The 27,357-nt window shown below is 44.8% G+C and overlaps 1 protein-coding gene across 1 annotated transcript in view; it reads left to right on the top strand.

Moving 5' to 3' along the window:
* Positions 1–267: 267 nt before the first annotated feature.
* Positions 268–27,357, top strand: part of LOC147426916 (uncharacterized) — a 110,480-nt gene continuing 83,390 nt past the window's right edge. Inside the window, exons 1-7 of the mRNA XM_086498006.1 lie at positions 268–1,010; positions 6,892–7,540; positions 7,704–7,790; positions 24,685–24,731; positions 24,832–24,941; positions 25,305–25,405; positions 25,992–26,084. Of these exons, the coding sequence (XP_086354132.1) occupies positions 358–1,010; positions 6,892–7,540; positions 7,704–7,790; positions 24,685–24,731; positions 24,832–24,941; positions 25,305–25,405; positions 25,992–26,084 (1,740 nt within the window). The 5' untranslated portion in view covers positions 268–357. The remainder of the gene's footprint in view (positions 1,011–6,891; positions 7,541–7,703; positions 7,791–24,684; positions 24,732–24,831; positions 24,942–25,304; positions 25,406–25,991; positions 26,085–27,357) is intronic.

Raw genomic sequence — 27,357 nt, 5'->3', positions numbered from 1 at the left:
AACCCATCTTTGTTGCGACTGTGGTTACTGCAGAGTGACTTAGGAGGCAATCCTTCATGTGCCTGGGTTCGAATACCTTCAAAGTTTTGGCTTGACCTCGGGTCGCAAACGGTGGGTGGAAGGGGAACACTGGAATCTGTCAAGATTCTGGGTAATAAAATGGAGTAGCTGCCAGGTATGGTATGTGAACAATTTTGGGTAAAAATTATTTTTTCTATAAACCGTCGTCTCTCTCTCTCTCTCTCATTCTCATGTGGGGTTTTGCTATGCAGCTAATATTATCATCGTTGTCACACTGAAGTAGGAAGTGCGGCCTCTTTTCTTCTATGTCGCAGCCGCTCTTGCGGCGGCCTATCTATGGGATACTGCACCGGAAACCTGTGCGTCCACAAAAGTGGAGCTTCAATGAATCAAATTCACCATGCAAACTCACTCAAGAGAGCTGTACTCTTGAGCTTTACGACTCAGATGAAGATGCTGCCTCAATCGGCCGCTACAGCTCGGCTGCGTGCTTTCTCTGTTTCTCTCCACGGAAATTCGTTTACTGGAACGTCTCCACCTCTGCACACTCACACGATAGCTTCTTGTACATGGAAAGCTTCATACAGAACTATTGCTCATAAAGCAGCTCTTGGCATGCATGCAACTCATCATGGTCTAGACAAACAACATGGGGTTTGGACATGGAGAGTGTTCAGCTCAATGAGTGATGTTGGTGGTAGTAATGTCGTGATACATGGAGAACAGTGTCTGCGTGAAGATTTGACAACCGCATCTAGGGGACCCTCAAAGCCTAAGAAATGTGTGGTCGTGGTCGAGTCTCCCACAAAGGCGAAGACTGTCGAGAAGTATCTTGGACCTGATTATGTTGTCTTACCAACTTATGGACATGTCAGAGATCTAGCTGCTAAGGCAGGTTCAGTCCGCCCCGACGAAGATTATGCAATGTTATGGGAAGTTCCTGAAGCTGCTCGTACTCACATCAACAGGATAAAGCAGGCTGTCAAAGGGTAAGTTTTCAGTACTCTATAGACATAGACATGGATGACGATTGTTGTTTGGTTTTGCCTACCTTGAGAGAGCTCGCTAGAATGTTTTGGTAGTAAATGCAAATGGGTCATCTCCACCATTTCCAGGTAGTCATGGCCTGCCCTTAAACTTCAACAACTGTATGGCGACCATGTTCTACCTGCTTAATTCTTTGCTAGTTATCGATGTCATTGAGCTTACAAGTCACAATACTCATGGACCCCAGAGTGGAATTGGTAAATGTGTGGAAGAACATTCGAAAATTTAAGGTTGGATTCTTTGCTTGCAAGCATTTACCTTGCATTTATTACCCTAGGCAGCTATCATTTGCTTGAAGAGCAGGATTAGGTATTTTTTTCTACAAAGATCAGTTACGAGTATTGACCTGGGGTACTTTGCGATTGTGCATTTCAGGATGGTACTCATCAACAGTTGGCTTTTGTGATTGGGTGGAGCGTTTAGAGTCATAAGAGGCATGGGACTACTGCATTTATGGATGTTTTTAGCTTTGCACTGCAAGTGATTGAGATGCCTGTAGTTGTTGATCTGCTTTTATTTTTATGGAAAAGAAGAGTAACTTACTCAGGAGGAGGGGTTACTGAAACTTGGTATCACCTGTCACGAGTTGAGTGTTTAGATGAAGCCCATGAAGCAACAGTAAACTGTAAAGTATCTCTCCAGTTGCCTATGTCTGCTCACTTGCGTTCCTTTGAGGTGAAGTTAGGGTCCATTGTACAGCTCTTCCTTGGTCCCCCAGTTTTAGGTGCTTACTCTCTGCTCATATGCTCTAGCACTTACTTGCAAAATGTAACCAGAATACGGGCAACTACAACTATCATGCGATTCCCTTGGTCCCTTGAGGAATGATTTCACATTAGATTCTGTTGGATTTCTGGCCACATTGCAGATATGGGGTTCTTATTTCCGTTTACGAAGCCTATTGGATCAATTTTATGGAGATAATCATCTCCAGAAGTAGGCTTGATGTGATTGCTTGGAAGCATTGACTGCTGAAAACTGAAAACGCTGATGCTATCCGAGGTCTTGTCGCAAAGATCTGCAAAAACACAGGACTGCTCAATCCTTCTTGTGCTCTTTCTATGATTGTGTCATGTCAAGGAAGAGACATGAAATGTGAATTCCTTGAATGCAAACATTTCATCTTTTCATGAGTAATCCGCATACATCCGTGCTCATTCATGAGTGAATCGTGTTATTGTGCAATATGGCATGCTTGTGAAAAGGGATCACATAAGGACGGTGACTAAAATACAGGAAACGACCACGAATGAAACATTCGAACAATGCGTGCTGACTAATCACTCGAACACATAGTACTTCTTGAGAGGGTTCTTTGGACCTTGACTCGAGAGCCAAGATCGGTTCTTCCTGAGGGGATTCTTTGGACCTAGGCTCGAGAGCCAAGATCGGTTCTTTGTGATCGATCGAATCTGCAATGAGGTTAGCTTCACTAGAAACAATATCAACTAACCTATCATCCTGGTGAACAATCACATCATCCTCATGCAAATCATCATGCTTGTGAGAAATCACATCAGCATGCAAATCATCATGCTTGCCATTGTCATCCAAATCATCATGCTTATCATTATCATTCAAATCATCATGTTTATCATCATGCAAATCCTGTGTGTCGTACTTTGGAAAAGAAGAGACGTTTCCTTTTCCCGAATCTCTTGCATCTGTGCCTGCACTTGAGAGAAGAATCAGAGCAAGGCGGCTTTCCTTTCGTTGTGCTCATGCTCTATGGTTGCCATTCTTTCTTCGTGTTCACGCTCTATTTCTGCTTTTCTTGCTTCGCGTTCTAACTTCCTGTCCATCATCATCTTGTTGAAAGCTTCCATAGGATCTGATGCAATCTTTGGCGTAGATGGGGAAGGGTCGGAAAAACCTCCTGGTGAGGAAAACTCTTGTTCGCAACTCCCATGCTCACCACCTCTAAGCGAAGTATCCATTCTGCTTCGAGTGATGACCATCCACTGAAGTCTTGGGTTCTTGTGGGTTCTTGTGGTCTTGGTTCTTAAGTTCTTGAGGGTCTTGAGGTTCTTGAGGGTCTTGGGGTTCTTGAGGGTCTTGAGGTTCTTGCGGTGCTTCTTTTGCTTGCAATCTGTGCTAGAGAAGGATCTTCTCTTCACCCGAGTTCTTCTCCTTTCCGCGGGCGCACCCCTTGGCGGCCTTGTGTTTACACCAAGCTTGCTTTTTCCCACCTCACGTCGATTGGCTGGCCGCTAAGTGCACGGTCCGCTCTCAATGAGTGAAAAGAGGCACAAGGGGAGGCTGGACAAGCCCTTCTTTCTTGGGTTACCTGTCACTCTTCAAAAACACGATTAGGAATCGACACGCCCAAGAGAACTTGGTTTATGTGCGACTGCAACAAGCAAAAAAATTCCTGTGGTTCTTTGCTTGAGTGATACAGAACACTGCCAAAGCTCTGATACCAATGTAAGGTGCAGCGGAAGTGAATGTTGAACTTTGCTCAAAATGAGTGCTCCGAATTGTGCTCAAGGGTTCCTTTTACTTACGGAAGGGAGAGCCTTCCGTTCCTTTAGTGAGAGAGTGCAATGGACACAAACAAAGTGATGAACACTGTGAATGAAGATGCTGAGACTGAGAGATAGAGAGAGAAGAATACGACACCAGAATGTTGTCAAAACCCTCCTCCGAAGGCCCCACTCTCTATGGCGAGAGCGGTCTACTTATGATTGCACAAAGCTCTACAATGCTTGGACTTGCCGACGATGTCAACGACGATGAGGACAATGACGAGGCGGGCTGAAATCTGAAAAGCCAAGGGCTGAAATCTGCAAATCTTTATCTGCTGAATTCTGACTCTAAGTCGGTGACGATGTCGATGGCGACGATGCGACGACAACGCGCTGAAAACGCAGATGCTGAAATCTGCGTTTTCCGGGCTGAAAACTGCAAACTTTGCGGGATCTGACCGTGCGGCGAGGATCTGTTGCAGGAAGGTGAGATCTGCGAGGCTCGGGGGTTCTACTACGGAAACTGATTGCTGAAAACTGAAAACGCTGATGCTATTTGAGGTCTTGTCGCGAAGATCTGTAAAAACACTGGACTGCCAGGTTGATGCAAAAACGCTAGGCTGATTTGGGGTTCTGCGGTGGAAATCTGCTAACGCTAGGGCTGATCTGTCTTCTGCTGCAAAAATGCTAAGGTTCCTGCTGTCTTGCGGTAGTCGATGCTGATTTGCTGAACAAAAACGCCAGGGCTGGTCTTGATCCAAAAACCGCTAGGTGTTGCAGTTTGCAAAACGCTAGGTCTTCGTATGGGGTTCTGCTGAGAAGTTGCCTGTTGAACCTTGGTTCCCGTTGCCTCTTCTGCCAGAAAGTGCTAGCGCTAGGTTTCTATATATACAACCTTATGGAATTTGCCCTACTCAGTTTACAACAAAAGTCACTTAATAAATAAGTGAAAAATGTCAAAAATAGGGAAAATAGGTCTATGCACTGTAAAAATGCTCTTGATGGGATTTGATGGTCATGCTGTGTGCAACCAGAGGATATGCATCTAATTTAAGTGTTTGGACATGCACGGTCTGCCAACAGACTCACGAAAGTGCTAGATCACTTCCTATTCTAGACTGACTTGACTAAACTGAACCCTTGTCATGCTGTAGCTTGTCCATGGACACATAGGGTTGGATGTGTCACGTGACAGAAATGGCCATTTACTTCGTCAGTCAAGTGTACCTTGTGAGTGGCCAGACACATGTAGGCATCATGGTTGTATGTTCCTATGCAGAGCCACAGTTGAACCTGTCTCCTCCTCTTTTGTGGTGGTATCTTGGGATTCACAGTAGGAAGCCATTTTCTTGGCAGCGTGGAAACATCTTTATAATTGCCATCATGCTAATTTACTGAAGTATGTGTTTTTGGTCACTTGTGATCAAATGGCTGCCTGAAGGTGATCATGGCATTAATGTAGGTGTATGGCTCGAGTAGGGATCGTGCACAGAGACAAGGTGTTAAAGGCCTGTGTCCTCCTGGTCGTGCAGCCCTTCTATTGACTTCTTTGTGGATATAGAGGTTTCTCTTATCTTTAATCCCCCTGATTGGTCCTCTAGTGGAGTTCTCTTTGTGGCATCAGAAACTTAAGGGTCATGTCAGTATTCCTTGTGTATATAATTCTTTTGCAGTTCATGTCGGGCTACTCAAAGTGTAACATTGGAAGGTGATTATATATTAGTGGAAGGACAAAGCGAAAGTCACTTGTTGGCATGTGACGGTGGACAACTTCCTATAGCCATACCTTTTCATTGGAGAAGCTTCTTTTGTACTATTATTTAATATGTGCTTTCTTTTGTGCCCATTGGCTTGCCAAATTTTGCCACTTTAAATTCTTTACTGGGGTCTTTGGTTATAACAGGCCATCCCATTTTACATTCTTTTTTGAAATGTTTCAGTTTTGGTCTTTATGGCACCGATTGACCAGCCTGGGATTGTTTCAAATTTGATAGGTGTTTGGGTATTAAAGCTGATATTTTATCTGAGAACCTTGGAGGCTGTCAGGTTGTCATCTATGCTCTTTTGGTAGTGGTGACTGGTTTAGTTGGGCATTGCCATGTGCACTGTGCAGGCCTCTCCTCGCTTGGAGGTCCAACTTCTGCACTCTCATTATGGGTTTGCTTGGGTGTGTATCTTTAGAAGTCTATGTGGCTCTTCCTCTTTCTTTGGAGTTGTCTTGTTCCTCACGGGTAGCTGGCTCTACCAAGAGTGCAGATTTGGTTCTTTTGCATTGCCATTTGCTGGTTGTTTGGGGTTCAGCCCTTGGGTTGCTGTCTGCAGAGACTGCACTGCGAATTTTCTTCTTTCATTTTCTCCCTTCCTTCGTTTTGTTCGATTCCTTTGGATCTTCTTTAAATATATTCCCCCTCTCCTTCATTTTCTCAGTTTTTAGGGCACTTTTGAGGCTCTACAGGAATTTATTTGCTCGGTATCTGTTTCTTCTGTTTCACTACTGTATCCTGATTGTATTGGGGCCTTTTTTTTTTGCACAAGAGGGTGGCGGTATACTGTTACTTGAAAAAGCCACCCAAAGGGTGCCAATCCATGAGGGACAAGTGCAAAGCTCTGGGTACAAAGCAAACTTAAAGGCAGAAAATTCTAAGTGCTGATACAACTGAGCCACATGGGCAAGTGTGAAAAATGGTGAAATCTGAAAAAGGCCAAGAGAAAAAATCTCTCCTGAAGAGATAAAAAGTGCCCTGGCCACCTGCAAAAGAGAGGACTCCCGAGTCCCAGCACATTTGAAAGATAGTCATGTGGAATCACAATGATCTGAGGTGACGGGAGGCCAGCAGGGGTGAAGATAGTAACAGCTACCTTGAAGAAACAGCAATCCACAATCTGGGCCATTAGCCTCCAACCAGCGTTAGCTGCCACCATACGGCAAATGTTTAACCAGAGAGGAGAAAACACTGAGATGAGAATGAGGGTGAAGAGGCTTCAGGGAGATACCAAGAATCCCACAGCAAACCACCTACAGAAGGGAGCACAGACATCTCTAAATGGGAACCAGTAAAGAGGAAATGTCAGATGCTGAAGGTGGCTGCAGAAGACGGAAGAATCAAGTGCATCTGGAGCAGGAGGGTTGTATTGGGGCCTTACCTGCCCTTTGGCTTGTTTGTACTGGCTATATGCTATCAAATCCAAGGCCTTGGGTGTCATTGATTGTCCTTCCATGTATCGTCAGCCCCTTCAAATGCATAGATGGCTTCTTAGTACAATTAATTTAGCACTTTCCAATGTTGTTTTTGTTTAAAAAGAGTCTTGCCTTTATATAGGAATGAATATTGTTCAGTATTTTCTTGTCATTTTGCAGTGCCGAATGTTTGATACTTGCCTCGGATCCTGATCGCGAAGGTGAGGCAATTGCTTGGCATGTAGCTGAACTGCTGAAGACTGACGGTGTTTTAAAACACTGGAACACCAAGGTTGTTAGGGTTACTTTTCACGAAATAACGAAAGGCTCTGTTATACGAGCAATGCAGGACCCCAGAGATATATGCTCAACACTTGTTACAGCCTATCTTGCACGGCGGGCGCTTGATCATTTGATTGGATTTGCGCTTTCTCCTGTACTTTGGAGAAAGCTTCCTGGTAGCAGGTCTGCTGGACGTGTTCAATCTGTTGCATTGAAGCTGGTTTGTGAAAGAGAGAGGGAGATAGAGGATTTTGTGCCACAAGAATCCTGGACTGTTGAAGCATATGCCAGCTTGGAACAAGAATCTGAAGAACACAGCCTTTTCCCAATTAGGCCAACTCATGTTGATGGAAGGAAAATTGAGAAGTTTTCATTCGGTTCTGACGATGCAAAGTCATTGTCACGAAGGCTGATGAATCAACCTTTGAAAGTCTCTTCTGTACAAAGGCATTCAAAGCGAAGAAATCCTCCTCAACCTTATATTACATCCACACTCCAAATGGCTGCACAAGCCAAGCTGGGATACGGGGCTATGCGAACTATGAATGTATGGTGAAGCTGGTTCGTTTTATATATAATCATGTGACTTTAATACTGAGGGAAAATACTGTAGACCAAAATTGTTGTGCCGTTATTGTCGACAATTTATTGAGTGTATGCCATAGCCATTTCTGTTTGGTGTAATTTGATTTTGTTGGTTAGGTAAACAGGTAGCCCAAAAACTTTATGAGGGCGTTAAACTTGAAAATGAGCAGCTGACCGGATTGATAACTTACATGCGAACCGATGGACTTCAGGTACTTCGAAATTACTTGCTTGTGAACATCTTTGAGAACTTCCAATTTTCAGAAGCTTGAGATTTTTCTCCTTGTGCAGTATTCCACTGAACCCACTCTCAATGTCCCCCATGAATGTAAACAGCAATTTCTTGCCATTCTGATTCCCCCCCCCCCCCCCCCCCCCCACCCCAACACACACTTTTTTTTGTAATTCTATTTGATTAATTTACTAATGGGAAATCTCGAAGCGAGGAAAACCCACCGAACCGATCATATATACAAGGGAAAGAACACATAACTGCTCAACTGTACAGTGTAACTAGAAACATTCACAGGAAATCTGATGTATCTCTGCAGTGATATCACCAACTTACAAGGCAAACCATAACGATTGCAAAGCCTTATTTGTCACAAATGCCTTGTGTGGGTGAAAATTGTTGGTTTCCCTCGCACGTGGAGACATTTCCTTCCGTTGTGTTGGCCGCTCAGCTCGGTAAGGTGATTTCCCCCCCAAAATTGGTTGCGAACACCAACAGGTTTTGCATTCTTTGGGATACGGACAAGCATACCCCGGAAGGAATTATGATGGATTCAGGGGACCCATGGGTGGGCAAGCGTCCTTTTAAACTCAAATGGGGCAAATTTGCAAACTCTTGTTTTCGATGTAGTAAATTCGGTCACACGCAATCGGAATGTCGAGAACCAGTTTTGCAGCCCCCTCTTTCGGTTGTTCCTTCGTCTACCCTTGTCCCTATAGTCAAATCTGCCGGTGAAGCTAAAGAGAATGGAGTCTCTACTGTGAAGGTGGTTCCCAATCTGGATAAAGAGAAAAATAAGTCTCTACAGTTTGTTGATGCTGGAAATGGAATTGCTGTGAAAGGCAAAAATGTTGGGTCAAGTGATGTCAGCGCATGGGTGGTGCCTAAAAAGACAGTGAAAATTCGTACTCCACCCTCCTCTCGTAATTATGTATCTCTGGGTTAACGCCAATAAGAATGTATCGTTCAAGCAACTTCCATGCAATGACAATTGTAGGTTGATTGCTGCTTTGGAAAAAGTGATGCACTCTTATAAAGATGTACTTCTGGGTGAGATTCCACCTCTCATGTAAATTCTGTGGACAAGTTTCCTGCTTTTGACTTAGTGGATGGGTTCTGGTATGGAAGTGGTGAATGGAGATGTCCCTATGGGCACCTCTTCTTGATCTCTATGTTTCTTGCCGTTGTATATATGATTCTTGATGCATAGTCGCATTAAATGCATTTCATACAATGTGCATGGGTTATGTAACCTTGATAAATGGTGACTGATCTGACACTATGTACATACATGTAGGGCAAACATAGTTGTTTTGCTGTATAATGATCCGCAGGGCCGCTAGGTGGTGGTTCAATGCTTGTTGAATGGTCAGGTATATGAAATTGGAGGCATTTATGCACATACAGCCTCTGGGCAAAGGGTTGCCTTATGGCGAGAGATCTCTTCTTGCTGATAGACTTCCAATGCATTCCTTTGCGGTGATCTTAATAATACCCCTGGTATGGATAATGTCACAAAATGGTGACGTGGCATGTCCACCTGCAGGCCAGATGATGACATGGTAGAAACGATGGTTGTACGGACAGGCCCGCTTTTTGCGCTAAGAGGCCGCTGATGTGGCAGATCCGTGAAATGCACTGATAGCGTGCAAACGTGGCAGTACGGACGTCTGCAAATTGCGTAGTGATTTTCGCTGACAGCATACTGACGTGGTAGGACAATACAGAATTCCACTTTTTGTGCTGGTTGCTTTTTGGACAGTTTTTAGGCTAGAAGCTTTTTGAATTCAGATGCTTTTGGGATTATTGTTGTAAGAACCTGTCTCAAACGGGAGCGGATAGCATTATAGAACATACTCGGATAAATATAATTTATCACTTAATACCAAAGCCAGAGGGTATAAAGAGAAATAGAGAGAGAAAAATGGTGAGAAGATCGACACAGTACTGGGGACGAGAAGATGGGCTGGGGACGAGAAGATGGGCTGGTCCCCCCCGTAATAGTATCTTTATTACCAAGGAGAAGTCTATACAAGCACTTGAACCGAACGTATTACCACGTTCGTTCTAGAATAAGACTTGATGGTTCCTAGAAGCCTTGGCTTCCTATTCCTAGGGCAAAACCCTATTCCAAGGAACTTGCGTTCCTTATTCTAAATCCTCGAGAACCAAGGTTCATCTCACCTTCAAGACTCAAGGCATGGCATCCCTGCAACTCTTTTCCGACTCGGTTTCCAGAGTCCTCTTCCTGCACAATAACTCTGCTTTCGTGGACATAGGATCAATTTCGCTAGCTCTCTCTGCCTCGTTGACTAATATTGTCACTTGATTATTATCTATCATGGCGAAGAAGTCCTTCCCTTGGGAATTTCAACTTCCGGATCACATCTCGAGAGTCTACCACTCTCGGATCCGTGGATCTACTTCCCAAACTAGGCTACGAAACCCTTGGGCTGATCTTGCTCTAGTTCCTCAGAGCGCTTTTTCTGCAGAGGTTCATGCCTTCCTCTACTCCTACTCCCTCGTGAAGAGGAAGTACACTTGCAAACACACACAAACACGGGACAACAATTGGTATGGCTAATCCACAATTGATACCTCTCGCATCTTTGCGCGGGAAAAGCGACCTCCGTGCTTCGTAGTCTGGCGATCTCTTGCGTCTTCAAGCGGCAGAGTCTCCTTTTGCTGGCATTGGCAATGCTTTCCCTGAGAGGGCGTGTGATGCTTTTATAGCTCCCTGGCCACGGCAGGAATAGCTGAGCGCTTGCTGCCCGTGTAGAGATCGCAGCGGTTTTTTTTTTGCTCTTCTGTGTGTGAGAGAGGGGAAGAGAAATTATTGGCTGATTTTTGCTGCTTTATTTTCGAGGTGGCTGCCCACTTATTAAGTGGGCGGCCGGCGTATTTAAAAATGGTCTGTATCTGCCCAAAAACTCAATAAAACCGTATAAGTTAGAAACAATGCTTTCATAGCACTTCCCAGGCGTCCCTGGATGCACCCACATGCACAGATGCAATGCAGACGTAAACTTTCTTGCGGGAAAGCATTTGCTTTTGCGAAAAGCAACTTGCTTTCTCAGAAAGCATCTGTTTTTTCCTCAAAGTTTCCTTTGAACCCATCTTCAGTCAAGTGCTTGCTCTTCCTTGTCCACAATTCTAACACAGTTCGGAATTTCCTTCTCACTACGGATATTCCCTTTCCGATGCACCGGTCACCTACCTTGTGACGCATCAAGAATACCCATCACCTAGTCCTTTCCTACCGAACTTACGGTACAATCTCCTTCATGATGCTCTATGTCACCCATCCTATGACGCATCAGAGATGTCCGTTCCCGGATGGTCGGATACTTCTTCCTGATGCTCCCTGTCACCCATCCGATGTGACGCATCAAAAGTACCCGTTCCTGGTGGCCTTACAGATATTTCCTTTCACAGTTCTCCCGTCATTACTCTGAATAAGGCACTATGAATACTCTGTACTCGGATGTCTCCAGTGAGAAAAACCCTCTCACTTAAAATTCCAATAATTCATTTAAAATTATTTTTCCTGATATTCCAAGCGAGAAAACCCTTTTACTTATAAATCCAATAATTCATTTAGAATTATTTTTCTGTCAGATAAAGCCAATTTAGCAATATCTCTCTCACTTATTAACAATTGTCCTCAACTGTAGAGATCCAACTGAACTGCCGGGGAGAAACCAGAAAGATTCCAAATCTTGCTCAATGGTGAGTTGAGCTAGTCCCTCCTCGAAAGAGAACTTACAAATTAAATTAAACAAAAATTCAATAATTCATACTTACCTTTGTCGTTCCTCTAGTACCTTGAGGATACCCTTCACCAATCATCAAACTTACGAGCCATGTAAAAACTCGTCATTCGCGTCTTTCCAATAGATCGAAAGTTTCCTCATCTGAGAATCTATTAAGTCACTTTTGCCTTCTCAACTTCGAGAAGAATAATCCTCCTAGAGATCAATCTAGGTATCTATCCTTGCGCATTATCCTGCCCTGTTAGTCAAGAGGGTATTAAACCTCTTGTATCATCCCACATTGGGAATGCGTAAATCATAGAGCATGAATCTCAATGTCTTTCTTTCACAAACAGAGTCTGCGATCACATTAAAGAAGGTGGTTGTTCCGTGTAAATACTACTTGATCCGCTCATGAAGAAACATATACCACAACCAACAGTTGCTACTGTAATGGTAAAAGCACATAGCGTACTCAATGATCAACGACCATCAGAAAACCTCTTCTCCGTAGAGAAACTCAAATTCCTTCTGCCGAACACATCTCAATTAGAGATTCTCGTGTCGAAATATCCTTGCGCGCAAAAAGGCGCTCAAGAGAGTATAACAAACTCCCGTCCAGATCCTTGGCATAGATCTGCATCTTGGTGTGTTATCCATGTACCCAAAGGTGTACATAATTCTTAAGTTGTGTTAGAGTTTCGGTGAACTTGGGGAAATTATCTTCCCTTCGTAAGATCCTTAGAGGGAAGAGCTCAACCTGACGATTCCTTGGCTCGATCTCAGAGCAAAACCCGCTCATCAAATAAACTAGAATTTCAATCCTTCGATTCTTCGAGCACAGGCTGTAGCCGTCGCTTGTTCATTCCCTCGTAAAGAGAGTGTTCATTCACTTGTGCGAAAAGCACTACCATAGCTTCCATTAATTGGTTTAGGGTTCAAGCTTAGCGAAGCTTTTACTTTGCTTGAAATCTTGGAATGGTTCTTTCCTTTCTGTCGTCCTGCTTGCAATAGTAGGTAATTTGTTGGAGAAATACTGGATACCAGACGCTCCATCTGTCCGGAGGATGGATTGCGGTAAGGAGATGATCCGCGTTAGGTCCCTTGGACGTATGGTGTCGGCAGGCCGCTTGGGTAAGGTATGCGTCTGGAACGCGTTGGCCTACTCTAAGGTTACCTTTAGACAACAACTTGAGTCGATCGTGGGCAAGTCATTGATTTTACGGGTTACCAAGGTGAACGATAGGTTCGACATTATCTTGAAGTCCCCGCTTGCCGCGAGCGACCTTGTCCAGCGCTTGCACTGCGAATCTCGCCTCTCCAGATGGCATGCCAAGGTGTCAGTCCCCTATAGTCAGCTGTTAGGTGCAGCGGAATGAATGTTGTATTTTCTCAAGATTAGTGATCTTTATTGCTCAAGGTTCCTTTTAGTTCGTAGGGAAAGAGAGAGCTTTCCGTCTGTAGAGTGTTGTGGTCACGAACAAAGTGAGTGGATATTGTGCATGCAAGTGAATGAGACTGAGAGAAGGAGAGAGAAGAGATACGACACCCGCGAGGTTGTAAAACCCTCCTCCGAAGGCCCCACTCTCGTCGGCGAGAGTGGTCTATTCTTTGATTGCACAAAGGTGTACAATGCGTATGCAATGGATTGATGCAATTGGACTGTGCCGATGATGACGACGGTGATGACGACAACGACTCGATGGCTGAAATCTGTAGGCTTCTAATTGCTGAATTCGGGAACTGTTTCGGTGGCTGAAAATGACTGTTTTGGCTGCGTTTTTATGGCTGAAAATGGGGGAACATCTGCAACCATTCGGGGGCTGATCTGCTACGGTACCATAGGCTGAAAACGCTATGTGTTTGCTGCAGATTTGGGCTGAATATCAAAAACGCTGACCTGTTGCTGTTCTTGCCAAAAACGCTGGGCTGTGGAGATGCAAAAACGCTGATGGGCTGCTTGTGAAAAACGCTAGCGAAGCTGAGGTTTTAGGAGCAAAATCGTTATGGACTTGATCTGCTGCTGATGGTTAAAACGCCAGCAATGCTGAGGTTCTGCTGTGGATGAAAAGGCCAAGGGCAGTGGGAGGATGGCGAGGATCTACTGCTGGGGGGGGGGGGGGGGGTGTTACTGCTGAGAAGTTGCCTGTTGAGCGGGAAGCTCCTGCTGCCTCTTCTGCCAGAAAGTGCTAACTTGGGTTTGCTTATATATTAACTTAGCAAAATTGCCCTACCTACTTTTGTTGGAAAGTCACTTAAAAACAATAAGTGAAAATACCAATAAATAGGAAAATAGGCTAAATGCATTGGAAAATTCCCCTAACTGATGCTAATGGATTTTGATGGGAATTCCGATGATCATGCTGTGTGCAACCGGAGGATATGTATCTATGCTAAGTGGCTGGGCATGCACGGTCTACGAATAGACTCACAAAAGTGCCAGATCACTGCTAATCTAGACTTGACTGAACTGACTGAACTCTGCTGTGGTGTAGCTTGTCCACGGACACATAGGGTTGGGATGTGTCACGTGACATCCCCTCCTTTTCAAAGTGAGGTACTGGTACCGAACTGTATGGCGTCGAGGGAGATCGCCAACAGTATCCGGAATCTTGGAAGGGACTCTTCGCCGGCCCACTCTGCTGTGTGGGTCGTGTGGTACTTGAACTTCATAAAGGTCTGCAACGCTTGCTTCTTTGGGCCGCGCCGAAAGCGACACAAAGTCTTCTAAATCTCCTTTCGTGCTTCAACTTCGTCTAGAGTCCTGCTTTTTTCTTCTTCAAGAATCTCCATGGCTGAAAATTCTTGAAACCATCTCCAACACAAAACCATGAACATACCCATTCCATGTAAAGTGAAGGAAAAAAATCTTGTCTTCTCTAAAGACTGTGTATGCAATGTAGATGAACATAGAGACGGAGTGACAATCCGTTCATCAAATACATGCAAACAATGCGATTGAATCTTTTCTGTGTGATCAAAATCAATCAACTGTGGCAAATCACAATGGAAATGCCCATGCTTGGTGCTCATACTATCATGGTGCTCTTTCGGAAACTGTGTCATGCCAAGGAAGAGACATGGAATGTGACTTCCTTACATACAAACTTTTCAGCTTTTCATGAACAATCCGCATACATTCGTGCTCATCCATGAGAGAAACGTGCTCAACATACAATATGTCATGCCTAGGAAAAGGGATCACATAACGATGCTGACTAAAATACAGGAAACCTTCACGAATGAAACACTCGAACAATGCGTGCGTACCAATCATGCAAACACACAATACTTCCTGTGAGGGTTCTTTGGACCAAGGCTCAAGAGCCAAGATCGGTTCTTTGGGATCTATCGAATCTTCTGGTGGGGATCTGTGGACCTCGACTTGGAAGCCAAGATCGATTCTTGGTGATTGATCGAATCTACAACGAGGTTAGCTTCGCTAGAAAAAGCATCAACTAACACATCATCCTTGTGAACAATCACATCATCTTCATGCAATTCATCATGCTTGTCTTTTTCATCCAAATCATCATGCAAATCATTATCCATCAAATCATCATGCTTCTCATAATCTTGCAATTCCTGTGTGTCATGCTGTGGAGATAAAGAGACTAAGAGAGTCTCCTTATCTCGAATCCTTTCAACCTTGTCCTGCATATTAGCAATGAGAGATGGATAAGGAGAAGTATCCACTCCATGAAAGACAGTAGGAGAATCACTTTTGGTTTGAGAGTTAAAGTGCTAGCCTCCCAATCAACGAGAGGGTTTAATTCGCGAAACCATTTCATGCCTAAAATCATATCACATCGTGAGAGAGGAGAAACAACAAATCTTCTAGTGAAGGCAGTCTGTTGAATTGCAAACAACACATCAAGGCACTCCTTCTTGATGAGAGCGTCCATACCAGGACGAAAGCCAAAGACCTCGATAGGAGATCTCGGACTAACTTCGAGGTGGGCTCTCTCAATAAGAGAGGGGCTGATCACATCATGCATACTACCTGGGTCAAAAAATATGACAAAACGATGCCCCGATGTACGACCATAACATTTAATGAGAGAATCATCAATGGGAGGGTCCTGAGAAACTTAGGGCACACCCGTGTTATCATTCATTGCATTGATAGATGTAGTGGGTGCTGTGGGTTCTTTAGATTCATTCGATTCAAGCTTAGGACATGTTCTTTTTATGTGACCCTTAATGTGACAATGAAAACAACGACCTTCTTTAGAATAAGTGCTTTGTTCTTCCAACGTGATGTATTCTCCTACAATTCCTTGTGCTACCTTTTCATCTGGAGTGAGCTTAGGTTTAGCAGTTGTGTTAGCCTTACCCTTAGATTCATTGGAAGAATTCTTTGATGAGATACCGTTGGAAGATTGGTTAGAAGAGTTATCATTCTTACCATTCTTACCGTTCTGCGGGTTCTGAGAAGTCTGCGAGGTACTTGTGGAAGTCTTGTTCTCCTTAGGCTTTCCTTTGTTGTGCTTCATCTCGTGGGCGAGAGCAATGGCTACCGCTTTGTTGAGATCGATTGGATCGAGTACCTCGACATCATACTTGATATACTCGTCCAATCCGTAAAGAAATGCCTCCTTGCGCTTCGCATCCGATTTGTGTAATTGAGTGCCAAGCTGCAAAACCCGATTAGAGAAAGACATAACCGGCATACCGTTTTGCTTGAGAGCTTGCCAATCGTCCTTCAGTCGTGCAAGGTACTGAGGTGGCATAAACCGCGCCTTGAGCTTGTCTTGGAAATCAGCCCAACTAAAAGAGGGGCATGAAATTGCCGGCTGTCTCTAGGTGCGCGGCTAGCTGTGCCTCTTGCCATGCCTGGTATCAATTTATGGCATCACTGGCAAGGTACATAGCTGTCGTCAAAACTTTGCTATTGCCTGTTTTCTTAGTTGTTGCAAAATAAGCATTAAATTGATGCAACCAAGAATGAATAACAGTAGCATCCATCTTACCGTCATACTTACTGAAAGTCAACTTCTTTGTGATTGGATTGTGTGAATCCGCATCGTGGCTTGCGCCGCTTGACGAACTCCCACGATCTTTGGGTGGTTCGGTCTTCGAGGCTAGGATTTGGGCTATAAATTCTTGATTGCGAAGCTCCCTTTGAGCTTCACTCTCTGCCTCCTTTTCTGCTTTGCGTTCTTTTCGTTCAGCGCGCTCGCTTTCGAGAACAAGTTGCTGTTCTTCTTGTTTTGCGGCAAGCGCAAGGCGCTCACGTTCCTGAGCAAGTCGATTTTCTTCTTGTTTTGCAGCAAGTCTGTCGTTTCTTTCATCGCGCTCGCGGTCCTTGGCTTCTTGTGCACGGTCCTTTGCTGCTTGTTCGTCTGCTTTGCTTGTGAGTTGTGCCAAGGCAACTCGATTCATTTCTTGTTGTTGTGCCATCATGTCCAACATCGACTTGACCATCATCTCCATAGGAGTGAGGACAACTCGTGGCGTAGATGGCGAAGGGGGAGGGTTGGAAAAATCTCCTGGTGGGGAGAATCCTTCGTCGCCTCTCTCATGCTCATCACCTGAATGCGAAGTATCCACGCCGCTTCAGGTGACGACCATGCACTAGGATCTTGGGGTATTAAGCTCGTGAGGAACTTGGGTTCTTGAGGGTCTTGAGGTCCTTGATTCGTGAGAATCCTGGGTTCTTGAGGTTCTTGGGGTTCTTGAGGTTTTCTTTCGCTTGCAAATCGCGTTGGAGAAGGATCTTCTCTTCACCCGAGTTCTACTCCTTTCTGCGGGCGCACCCCTTGGCGGCCTTGCGCTCACACCAAGGTTGCTTTTTTCCACCTCACGTCGATTGGCCGGCCGCTAAGTGCACGGTCCCCTCTCAATGAGTGAAAAGAGACACAAGGGGAGGCTGGACAAGCCCTTCTTTCTTGGGATTCCAGTCACTCTTCAACAAAACACGATTAGGAATCGCCACGCCCAAGTAAACTTGGGTTCATGCGACCTCAACAAGCAAAAAAAAATTCTTGTGGTTCTTTCCTTGAGTAATGCAGAACACTTCCAAAGCTCTGATACCAATGTTAGGTGCAACGGAATGAATGTTGTATTTTCTCAAGATTAGTGATCTTTATTGCTCAAGGTTCCTTTTAGTTCTTAGGAAAAGAGAGAGCTTTCCGTCTGTAGAGTGCTGTGGTCACGAACAAAGTGAGTGGATATTGTGCGTGCAAGTGAATGAGACTGAGAGAAGGAGAGAGAAGAGATACGACACCCGAGAGGTTGTAAAACCCTCCTCCGAAGGTCCCACTCTCGTTGGCGAGAGTGATCTATTCTTTGATTGCACAAAGGTGTACAATGCGTATGCAATGGATTGATGCAAGTGGACTGTGCCGATGACGACGACGACTCGATGGCTGGAATCTGTAGGCTTCTAATCGCTGAATTCGGGAACTGTTTCGGTGGCTGAAAATGACTGTTTTGGCTGCGTTTTTATGGCTGAAAATGGGGGAACATCTGCAACCATTCGGGGGCTGATCTGCTACGGTACCATAGGCTGAAAACGCTATGTGTTTGCTGCAGATTTGGGCTGAATATCAAAAACGCAAAGAAAGGAACAACTAGCAAAGAAAGGCTTTGAGCTCTTGTGGCGAAGAGAGCACAAGAAGTGGTGGAGCTTGAACCAGCGAATGTTGGGAAAAGGTCTTGAGAGCCAGACAGTGCAGCCCCTTGTGGATAGTGCGGGGGTCTTACAGGCGGGCGAAGAGGAAATTCTTGAAATCTGGCGAAGGCATTACACCAAAGTCTTCTCGGACGAATCTGGTACAAGTTTGGATCCCAAGGCCTGGCAAGGCAAGCCTGTCAGAATGTGGCCGAGAATGACGGAGGTGAATGACCCTTTCAGGTGGTCGGAAGTCCGTAAGGCTTGCCAAGGACTAAAGCGTCACAAGGCGGCGGGAGTGGATGGTATCCCGTCGGAAGTGTTCAAGCTCCTCGAAAAGGACAAAGGTGCCAGGAAGGATCGGGGTGTGCCTAGAACACTTATGGTCATAGCAGAGCACGCTGCCGCGGTGCTCATCTCGATCCCGAAAAAGGGCGACCCCACGGTTACGGATAACTACCGAGGTATTTCTCTCATCAATGTAGCACTTAAGCTCGTGACTACTATTTTAGTGACGCGCATCGCTAGGACTCTAGAAGAGGGCGGCTTCTTCTTGAAGGGCCAAGTGGGCTTTCGATGAGTGCATTGGACAAGTCGCGTGCCTAAAGGAAATTGTCCTACGACGAAAAAATGATGGAAGACCGACGAATGCAGTATTCGTCGATTTCCGGAAGGCATTTGACTCTGTTCCGCATGAAGCCTTGTTCTACAAACTTGAGGCCACCGGGGTGGGAGGGAAAGCCTTACGCTTTATTAAAGCCCTCTACAGCCACTCTCAGGTCTGCATTAGAGTTGGTGACCGTCTCTCTGAGCCCATTAAAATCGAAAGAGGGGTCCGACAAGGGTGTCTCGGATCACCCACCCTCTTTAACATCTTCATCGATGATGTTATAAATGAGGCAGCAGACTTCGGAGTGGACATTCCCGGATTAAAGCAGAAAATCCAAGGTTTACTCTTCATCGATGACCTGGTCCTGTTGGCGGACTCCCCAGCTGAGCTCCAGAGTGCACTGGATCGGCTTACGATGTGGGCTCAATCGTGGGGCATGGAGTTCGGTATAAGCAAGTGCCGGGCCACAGTCTTCTTCGGGGACCTTGAAGACCTCAAGAAGAATGGTTCGTTCACGTTAGATGGGGAACCCGTGGAGGTGACTGAAAGCTATAGATACCTAGGGATCATCGTGGATTCCGATTTCAGCTTGGAAACCATTATACAAGATAGGACGACAAAGGGGCGGGGATGCCTCTTTGCAGTTAAGCACGTCCTCACCTCCAGTGCTCTCTCTATGGACGAGGCTGAGCATTTTCAAAGCTTGCGTTTACCTCGTGATTACCTACGGAGCAGAGATCATGGGGGCACACGACCAAAAGCAATTGTTGCGGCTCCAACGCCTCGTTGCTACAGGAATGAGGTGGTTGGTGGGGAAAGCGGCAAAGTCGACGTCAGTCGTAGCGTCGACCCTGCATCACGAACTGAACGTCCCCCCGGTCATCGCCTTTTGCGGTGCCCAACAGAAGCGTGCCTATGATAAGTTCGGATCGGTTAGCACGCTTATTAGGGACCTAGTAGCGACCACCCCGAAGTCCCAGAAGGGGTGGTCATGGACAACTAGGACGGATAGGTGGTTCCGTCAACATTGTCCAACGGCGACCGCGGAGACGGCCATGGAACTGATATGGGACAAATGGGACTCGAGCCGTTTGTGCCTCTCTGACCAACTATAAGCTACGTGGGATGAATATCATGCGCAAGTACCTTTTTCAGCGTAACTTATCTTTGAGTATGAAGCGTGACGGCGAGCGCCTCTTACTGCTCGCTCGAATAGGAGGATTAAGACTGGCGGATAAAATCTTACCGAGGGGGGAGTGCATGCCCCCTTTGCAATGACTTGGAGGGTGGGCAATCAATTGACCACATTCTTTTGAACTGCCTGGCCCTGACCCGAGCTCGAGCTGACCGTCTCGGCGGGCTACTGTATACATTCGGGACCTACAGGACCCGGCGGGTGTCACTCTAAGTGACAGCGAATTTACCATGATCCTCCTTGGTGGGGAGGCTCGTAGAGTCGGGTTGATCCATTGGGTTAGCCCGCACTCGCATTTGAGGGGAGCAGTTGCAGGGCACCATCTTGTAGCAGCTTTCGTTGGTGAGGCAATACCACAGTATCAAAGAGCATTAAACGCTAGGTTGTTAACCTAGCGGACAGATTGGATGAATCGGAGATGAATCAGATCCCTCTGACGTCTAGAAGGGGGGAAAGGACAAAATTCTCCTTAATAGCAAAGAGTTATGAAACTATGTGCTAACCCGAATGACTTAATGATACTGATGCATGGGTTGCCTCATCAATGGGTTGCCTCATCAATGGGCAACAGGAGTGTTGGAGACTCTAATTGTCACCGGATCGGGACTCCACCTACGAGTCGACGCCCAAGTTGGGTATGGCAATCTCTCTCGAAAACCCGCCGGGGTGATCTAGGTTTTGGCGAGTGAGGGCAACCAAGTCTCGCAGTATCTGGATCCCTACGGGCCTCTTGGGTGCTGTCACGCCCCTAACGGGTCCGCCAGGGATCCCTTGGATAAACTAACAAGGGTGCAAGTTCTAGAAGATTGAACGGGCTTACCATCCCCAAGGCGGTGTCTAGGTCTCTAATTGAGATTGAAACCAGTGACAGAAGCTTCACCTTGCGAGAGTAGCAAGTGCCTGGCCCCCCGGCTCGCTAAAGTGAAAAAAAGATCAATTATTGACCTTCTGCATGGTTAGCAAATCAGCTCATCTCATTGAACAATGTTCCAATTTGATCCTACTCTTTTAAATACTCGAGAGTGATTGTCCTGGTTAGATACATGCATATCTTGTGCATAAAAGCAATACGCAGTTTATGAGTTTCTCAAAGATTTAACTTTGATCAAAAACCTGCCCTCTCACTTAAAGTTCGAGGGTCTTTTGTTCAAAATCTCAGGAGTCAATTTGAATGCCCTTACTCCAAACTTTCTTCGGATAGCCACATATCCGTGGAGGAGGGATGTGTTCAATGGTTCCCGTCCCACTGCGGGGATTAGATTCTATGTACAGGAGGAGTGCACTTTCAGCTTGTATTGCTGACTCCACCATCCGCTGCAAAGTATCTTGCGGATGCGTCTACAAAATTCGGACAAAAGTCCATTGAATTTCTTCATCGTTCCTTCCTCAGAGAGGGTCAAGAGTGGAGCTACCTTGGCAAGAGTGAACGACTACTTGCTTTGACTCGCTCGTGTTCCTATTGGGCAAACCGATCCCAATCTTCTTGGATGCCTTCCTCAAAGCGTAGAGGGGAAAAAAAAAAATTGTCGGAAAATTTAGCCTTGAATTGAATCCAAGTCTTGTTGTAAGTTCCTTGCAGAGCTTTGATATACCACCAAGTACTTGCAATCCCCTTGAGGTGTTTGGTCATATGCCTCACCTTTGACACTTTTCAGAAATTGCCTTTTGCAAAGGCAACTTCAAACTGTCCAATGAAAGTGGTAGCTTTTGTGATATCTTCCCTTCGTCAAAAGTATCAAATTGACTGACTGTTCTAAGGTCTAAAGGCCTTTTTCATATCCTTCCCAAAAAGACGGGTTTTCTTGGCTATGGTTTTGGATCGATGTTCTTGGATATTTTATGGGTTCTGAAGTATCTTGAGCATTCCGCTCCTCGGATTCTCTAGCATCATGCTCTTGTCGCCTTCTCAGAGAATTCCAAGCCTTGTCGACTTCTTGCAGAGAGAACAATTTCCCAACTCTGCGAGCTTTTCTTGCAGGACTTAGGTTTCCGCCTGCTTACTTCTCTCTTGGCTTGTCATGGCTTCTTCCTGTATCTTCCCAGAGTCGTCCTCCTTTACAGAGAAAGAGGGGAGACCCCGCTCTGACACCACTGTCACAAATGAGAGCACATAGCAATATAGTATATACTTAGATAAATAGAAATTTTCACTTAATAATGAAGCCAGAGGGTATAGAGAGAAATAGAGAGAAAAAAATTGAGAAGATCGACACAGTACTGGGGACCAGCCCTAGCCTGTCGGCGAAGCTGTTGCAGATCCAGGCTGCAGTACCGCCAGAGTAGCAGATCCATAGCAGAGCATCTAGCGTTTTCAGTTTTCAGTCTTGACGCCGTCGTCGTCGACACCATTATCGTCATTGACATCGTCATCGCAGTCCCTATCTTGACGACGACACCTTCGTCATCGTCATCGCAGTTCCGGACTTGACGACGACTCTCACATGCACATCTAACCCTGTGTGTACGTGGACAAGCTACGTCATGACATGGGTTCAGTTCAGTTTAGTCAGCCTAGATTAGGAAGTGATCTGGCACTTTTGTGAGTCTGTTCGCAGACTGTGCATGTCCAGACACTTAGAGTAGATGCATATCCTCTGGTTGCACACAACATGATCATCAGATTTCCATCAGAACCCATTAGGAGCATTTTTACAATTCATAGACCTATTTTTCCTATTTTAGCCAATTTTCACTTATTATTTTTTGTTGGAAAACTGGGTAGGGCAATTTGAGTCGGGCACTATATAAGCATCTATGTTACATGACCTTTCTTGCGGATACATGGGATGATAAAAGGGTGCTAATCACTCTAAATCATCTATGGCATGCAATTGAGGACGTTTGCGATTTTAAGAGGTTGTGGCTAGCACTAACCTTAGTTGTTGGTTTCTTTTCCATGGTTTTTTTTTTGGGACCCTCTTTTTGAAGTCACAAATGGTAGGACATTGTATGGCTAGTGTGAAATGGCCGATGGCCGAGAGTTTCACCCCGTAGTCGTGATGGGCAGGCTGCAACGAGATGGTCGGGCCTATCGGCACTGAAATCCGAGCAGTAGAAGGGTGGCTAGGCTCGGTTTAACATCATTTAGGCTGCACACGACACTTGTAAGTTGGTGGGTACCAAGAAAAGAGGCAAACTGGACACTTGGTTGCACTAGAGCCTATCTGCAAGATATATCAGCTGGGGACGCCCAATTTAAGAGAGGGGGGTTGATTTGGGCTGCTTGAACTTCAATGTAAGACCACAGTGTGTGTGAGTAGTGGGTGCAGGTGATTATAGCTTTAATGGAAAGCTTACCTTCTTTCCTTGTTTATGTAGCATGGCGATTCCGCTCTCATGCACCTCTCCCCCCCTTTGAATACAGAAACGTGATGCTCTGGCCCCCGCTCAAGGGTTTTTCATATGTATGTACAATTGTGTGGGTTCATGTGCGTTTGCCGAGGCAAGAGACTCTTCCACAGGTAGTGGATTAGCTAATCGCTAATCCCCCACATGTACAGATGAACTCCGAGAGATTTCACGCAAGAAATCTCGTCTGATTCAAAGGGCAAGTAGCCCCTCGAGGGCTTGCTACGGATGTGGCCGGCAAGCAAAACGGAGCCCGAAACAATAAATTATAGCCTGCTGTGTATTTTTGCAGGTTTAGGGTTTTGACCTTAATTGATCCCTAATACCCCCACAAGCTTTGGGGAAGCAAGGGGATCACTATACAGGTGATCTGGTGCATTTTCGGGGCAGAAAACAAAGATTTCAGGGTGCTGCAGATTCTCACTAGGTTCGGGAAAGTGCTCCTATGCGCGGTGGAAGTCACCTTTTGCATGGGGGTTTTGTTTGTGATCCTCCTACTGTGGTTATGCTGCCGAAATTGGGCTACAGTAGGTCATATTCAGCCCGGTAGAAGTGGGACAGCTCGTAGGAATTTGCAGGTTTTCTCCCATGTTTAATAAGAATAAAGAAATACTGAAAGGGGCGCCGGTCTTTGGGGCTTGCAAGGTGTCAATGTTTGCTTGGTTGCACTCTGGCTGCCAAGCCGTAGTTTGTTTGATGTGTTAATTCCAGTCACAGGCTTGTGCCATAAAGTTTATCAAGTAAAGATTCGGGTGAAAGCTAAAGTCTACCGCCCTACGGGCCGGTTTCAGTTTCTTTTTCTTTCTGTCTCTTTTTGTCCCTCCTTCTCGTCTCCCCTTTTCATTGTCTTTGTTTTTGTGTGTGTGTGTGCGCGCGTGGTGTGTGGGTTTTTTCTTTTTTTCTTTCTTTGTGGCCCTTATTACATTGAATCTCAAGCATGTACTGGGCAGAGGATGCTGAGCATTTCTGGCTGGTGCATTCTTCTAGTGTTTTGATTTGAGTTGTTGCTCTTGTGAGGATTAGCCCCAGATCTTGCTCAGAAGTGATTTTTTTCGCATGTTTTGGCCCACAATCAGTAAGATTCAGAGGGTTCATTCACTTACAATTATTATTGTTGTAATAACAACAGAATCTCGAGTTTATAAACATGTGGTCATCTTGATTTCAAAGCGAGGGCATTGCATGCTCCTTTGAATTGTGACAGTTCCCCTCATTGTAGCATCGTGAAGAAGTCCTTTTAAGCTTCTCAACTTAATGTCCGTGTGTCTGCTGAAAGTAGTTTTTTCTTATTTTTAAGTTTTATGTAGCTATACCAAAAAATTAGTTCTTCTTTGAAATGATCTTTTGGTTCAGCTGTCTAGTGAGGCAGTCAAAGACATACGAGCTCTTGTTGCTCAAAGGTATACAGCTTTGTTCCTCCCTTTTCCATGTTGCTTATATTGAAGATCTGGTACATCATGCCACTAGGTGGTTGAAGAAATATGAAGGTCTGTGTTACAGGTATGGCGATAAATATGTTCCAACAGAATACCGCAAATTCAACTCAAAGGTGAAGAATGCTCAAGAAGCTCATGAAGCCATTAGACCAACTGATGTATATCGGCTGCCATGTAAGTTGTTCAGACAAGAAATATTTTCTTTTTTTGAGAATGTTGGGTAGCAGTTGGAAGTAATGCATTCAGAATTTTGACAATGGTGAATAATTTTTGCCTATACTTGACTTGTAAACCCTTTTAAAGGCTGGATCTTGCAATGTGAGGGGAGAGGGAAAGATTTCAAATACAGCATACGACCTTAAAGTGAAAACCTGGAGCGTCTCTAATCTGTGCTGCTCTTATCGTGAGCGATTGACATCAGAATAGAGAGAGAGCAATTTTGGTGTTTGCAATAGCTAAAAAAGAATGGAAGCCTTCCTATTAGATTTCTTGAAGCAAAGCAAGGGTTGAGAAACTCTCCTGCATTTGTGCTCGCAGCACAATTGGTCCACGTATTGGAGAAAGATGCTCTACTGCTGTACACTTTGATATGGAAACGAACAGTGGCATGCCAAATGGAGCAAGCAGTGTATGAAGAGGTCTCATCGTCTCCCTTCTTTGTATCCTATGAGCGTTGTGTAAAAGTTCAAGATTCTCATGTTGATATGTCTGTTTCGCAACTGCTAGACATTTTCTGTTTTCAAATTTTAGATCATGGTTTAAAATTTGCACCTAGGTCTGTCCTATTTTAATAGTCCAGGTAAAGTATAGTTTTGACCTTTGGAGCAAGGACACTTTCAGCATTCAAAAGTTTAATCATCCCATAGGGCTAGTCTTGGCTCTTTGAAATCATCAGTGCAAGGCAGGCTGTCAGAAATGGATCTTTGAAAGTTGGCTTCAGGAGGCAATGAAACTTGCAAGCCACAAGAGTGAGAGGACTGGCTTGTGGGTTACCCACGAATCTCTGTTGCTTCACAACACCATTTGAAAAACTCTAGATTTTTGAAGATGTACGAGGAGAATTTTCATTGTGGACAAGTTTGCCAAGAGCTTGTAAAAGTGTAATGTTTTTTGGTGCTGTTTTTTTCTGCTTTGTTTTTTGTTTATTTTAGAAGCTGTTTGTGTGTTTTGGAAAAGTAAGTTCTGTCATTCTGTGGAAACTAATTTAGGAGTTTTGTAACATAGGCTGTGGTCAATTTTGTGACGGAGGATGGATCCATTTGCTTGCAAGGTGGTAGTCGCGTGCTTTTATTCCCTGGCTTTCTGGCTGCAATGGAGGTAATGATCTAAGACTTAGCTTGAAATACTGTACTTTCATGCTAGTTTTCAGTCTAGGAGTAGAAGGTTTTTCCTTAATTGGATCAAGAACTGGAGTGAATGATCTAAAATTGTTTAGTTGCCTCATAAAAATTCTTGTTGTATAGACATATAAGTTGGGGCTTTTTTAATAGTAAACAAGTCAACTATTGCTAGTGGATTAAACATGGTTATCCCATTGCATGCCCCTATCAAGAGAAATCAAGCCAATGTTGTCATCGAGAGCTTGCCATGTGGCACTAATCAACAAGCTGTATCCAATGGTCCACAATTGCACCGAAAATGCAACGTTTTACTAAGGACTTGTGTAGTCCAAAAACCAAACCTGACTCTATTTAAGTTACAACTTTAAAGTCAGTACCAATGCACTATCCATAGCTAAGAGATGATATTGGTTCAGAGTTCCCTACAGGCCACATTGAGAACAACTCCATAGGGGACTTCATCATACCTTCGTTCCTCGGGTTTGAAACGTCTGCAAAAGGCCTCATACCCCTCTTTCTCTCTCTCAAGAGTCAAACTCCATCCCCACCTCTCAAGTTTCGTCATCGTAAAATATGCCTAAATATGGTTCTAATTAGAGTAGTCCAATTGAAAATCTTAGCTTTTATTTTTCCACTAACATATGAGTTTATAATACATATAACATATATAGTTTCTTTAGTCAACGGTTCCGGCCCCGGCCGCGCCCCCCCCGGGTCCCCTTCCGTATCCTTCGATCTCCGTTCTGGGTAACTTTGACCAGCGTCTGAAAACATAGCTCCAACTCATTGCTCTAGAAGTCCTCGCCCATGGCATTTTAAAGCAGGCTTTGCATTTTTCTTAATATGCATTGCATAGATTATGTACTTTACCTAAGAGTGACGAATGATACGCGTATCATACCCGTACCTAACTCACCTAACTTTAGTGTTCCAACATCTCCACTTCCAACTAAGATACCTAGCTTCATTTGTGTTCCAACATTTCCAGGGTCAGTTTGGATGACATGCGAACTTTCTGTCTTCCTTGCTGAATTTTCAAGAGTAACCCATGCTTATCTCAAACAATTCAAAAGACAAGCTTTTGACCTTGCATCATAAATCCTTTAGACATGGTTGTGTCTAGTCAAGTTCATAGTGCAAAATTTTTGCTCATAACTAGACAGTATTTGAGTATTCTATCGAGGAAATAGTACCTTGAAAGGCAGGTAGTGTTTGGCCCAAAGGTCGACAATGCTTGCTATATGGAGGAT

Source organism: Adiantum capillus-veneris, chromosome 24, assembly GCF_014529385.1.
Source record: "Adiantum capillus-veneris isolate H3 chromosome 24, ASM1452938v2, whole genome shotgun sequence".
NCBI classification, from domain to species: Eukaryota; Viridiplantae; Streptophyta; class Polypodiopsida; order Polypodiales; family Pteridaceae; genus Adiantum; species Adiantum capillus-veneris.
This window is presented reverse-complemented; position numbering and strand designations above follow the sequence as displayed.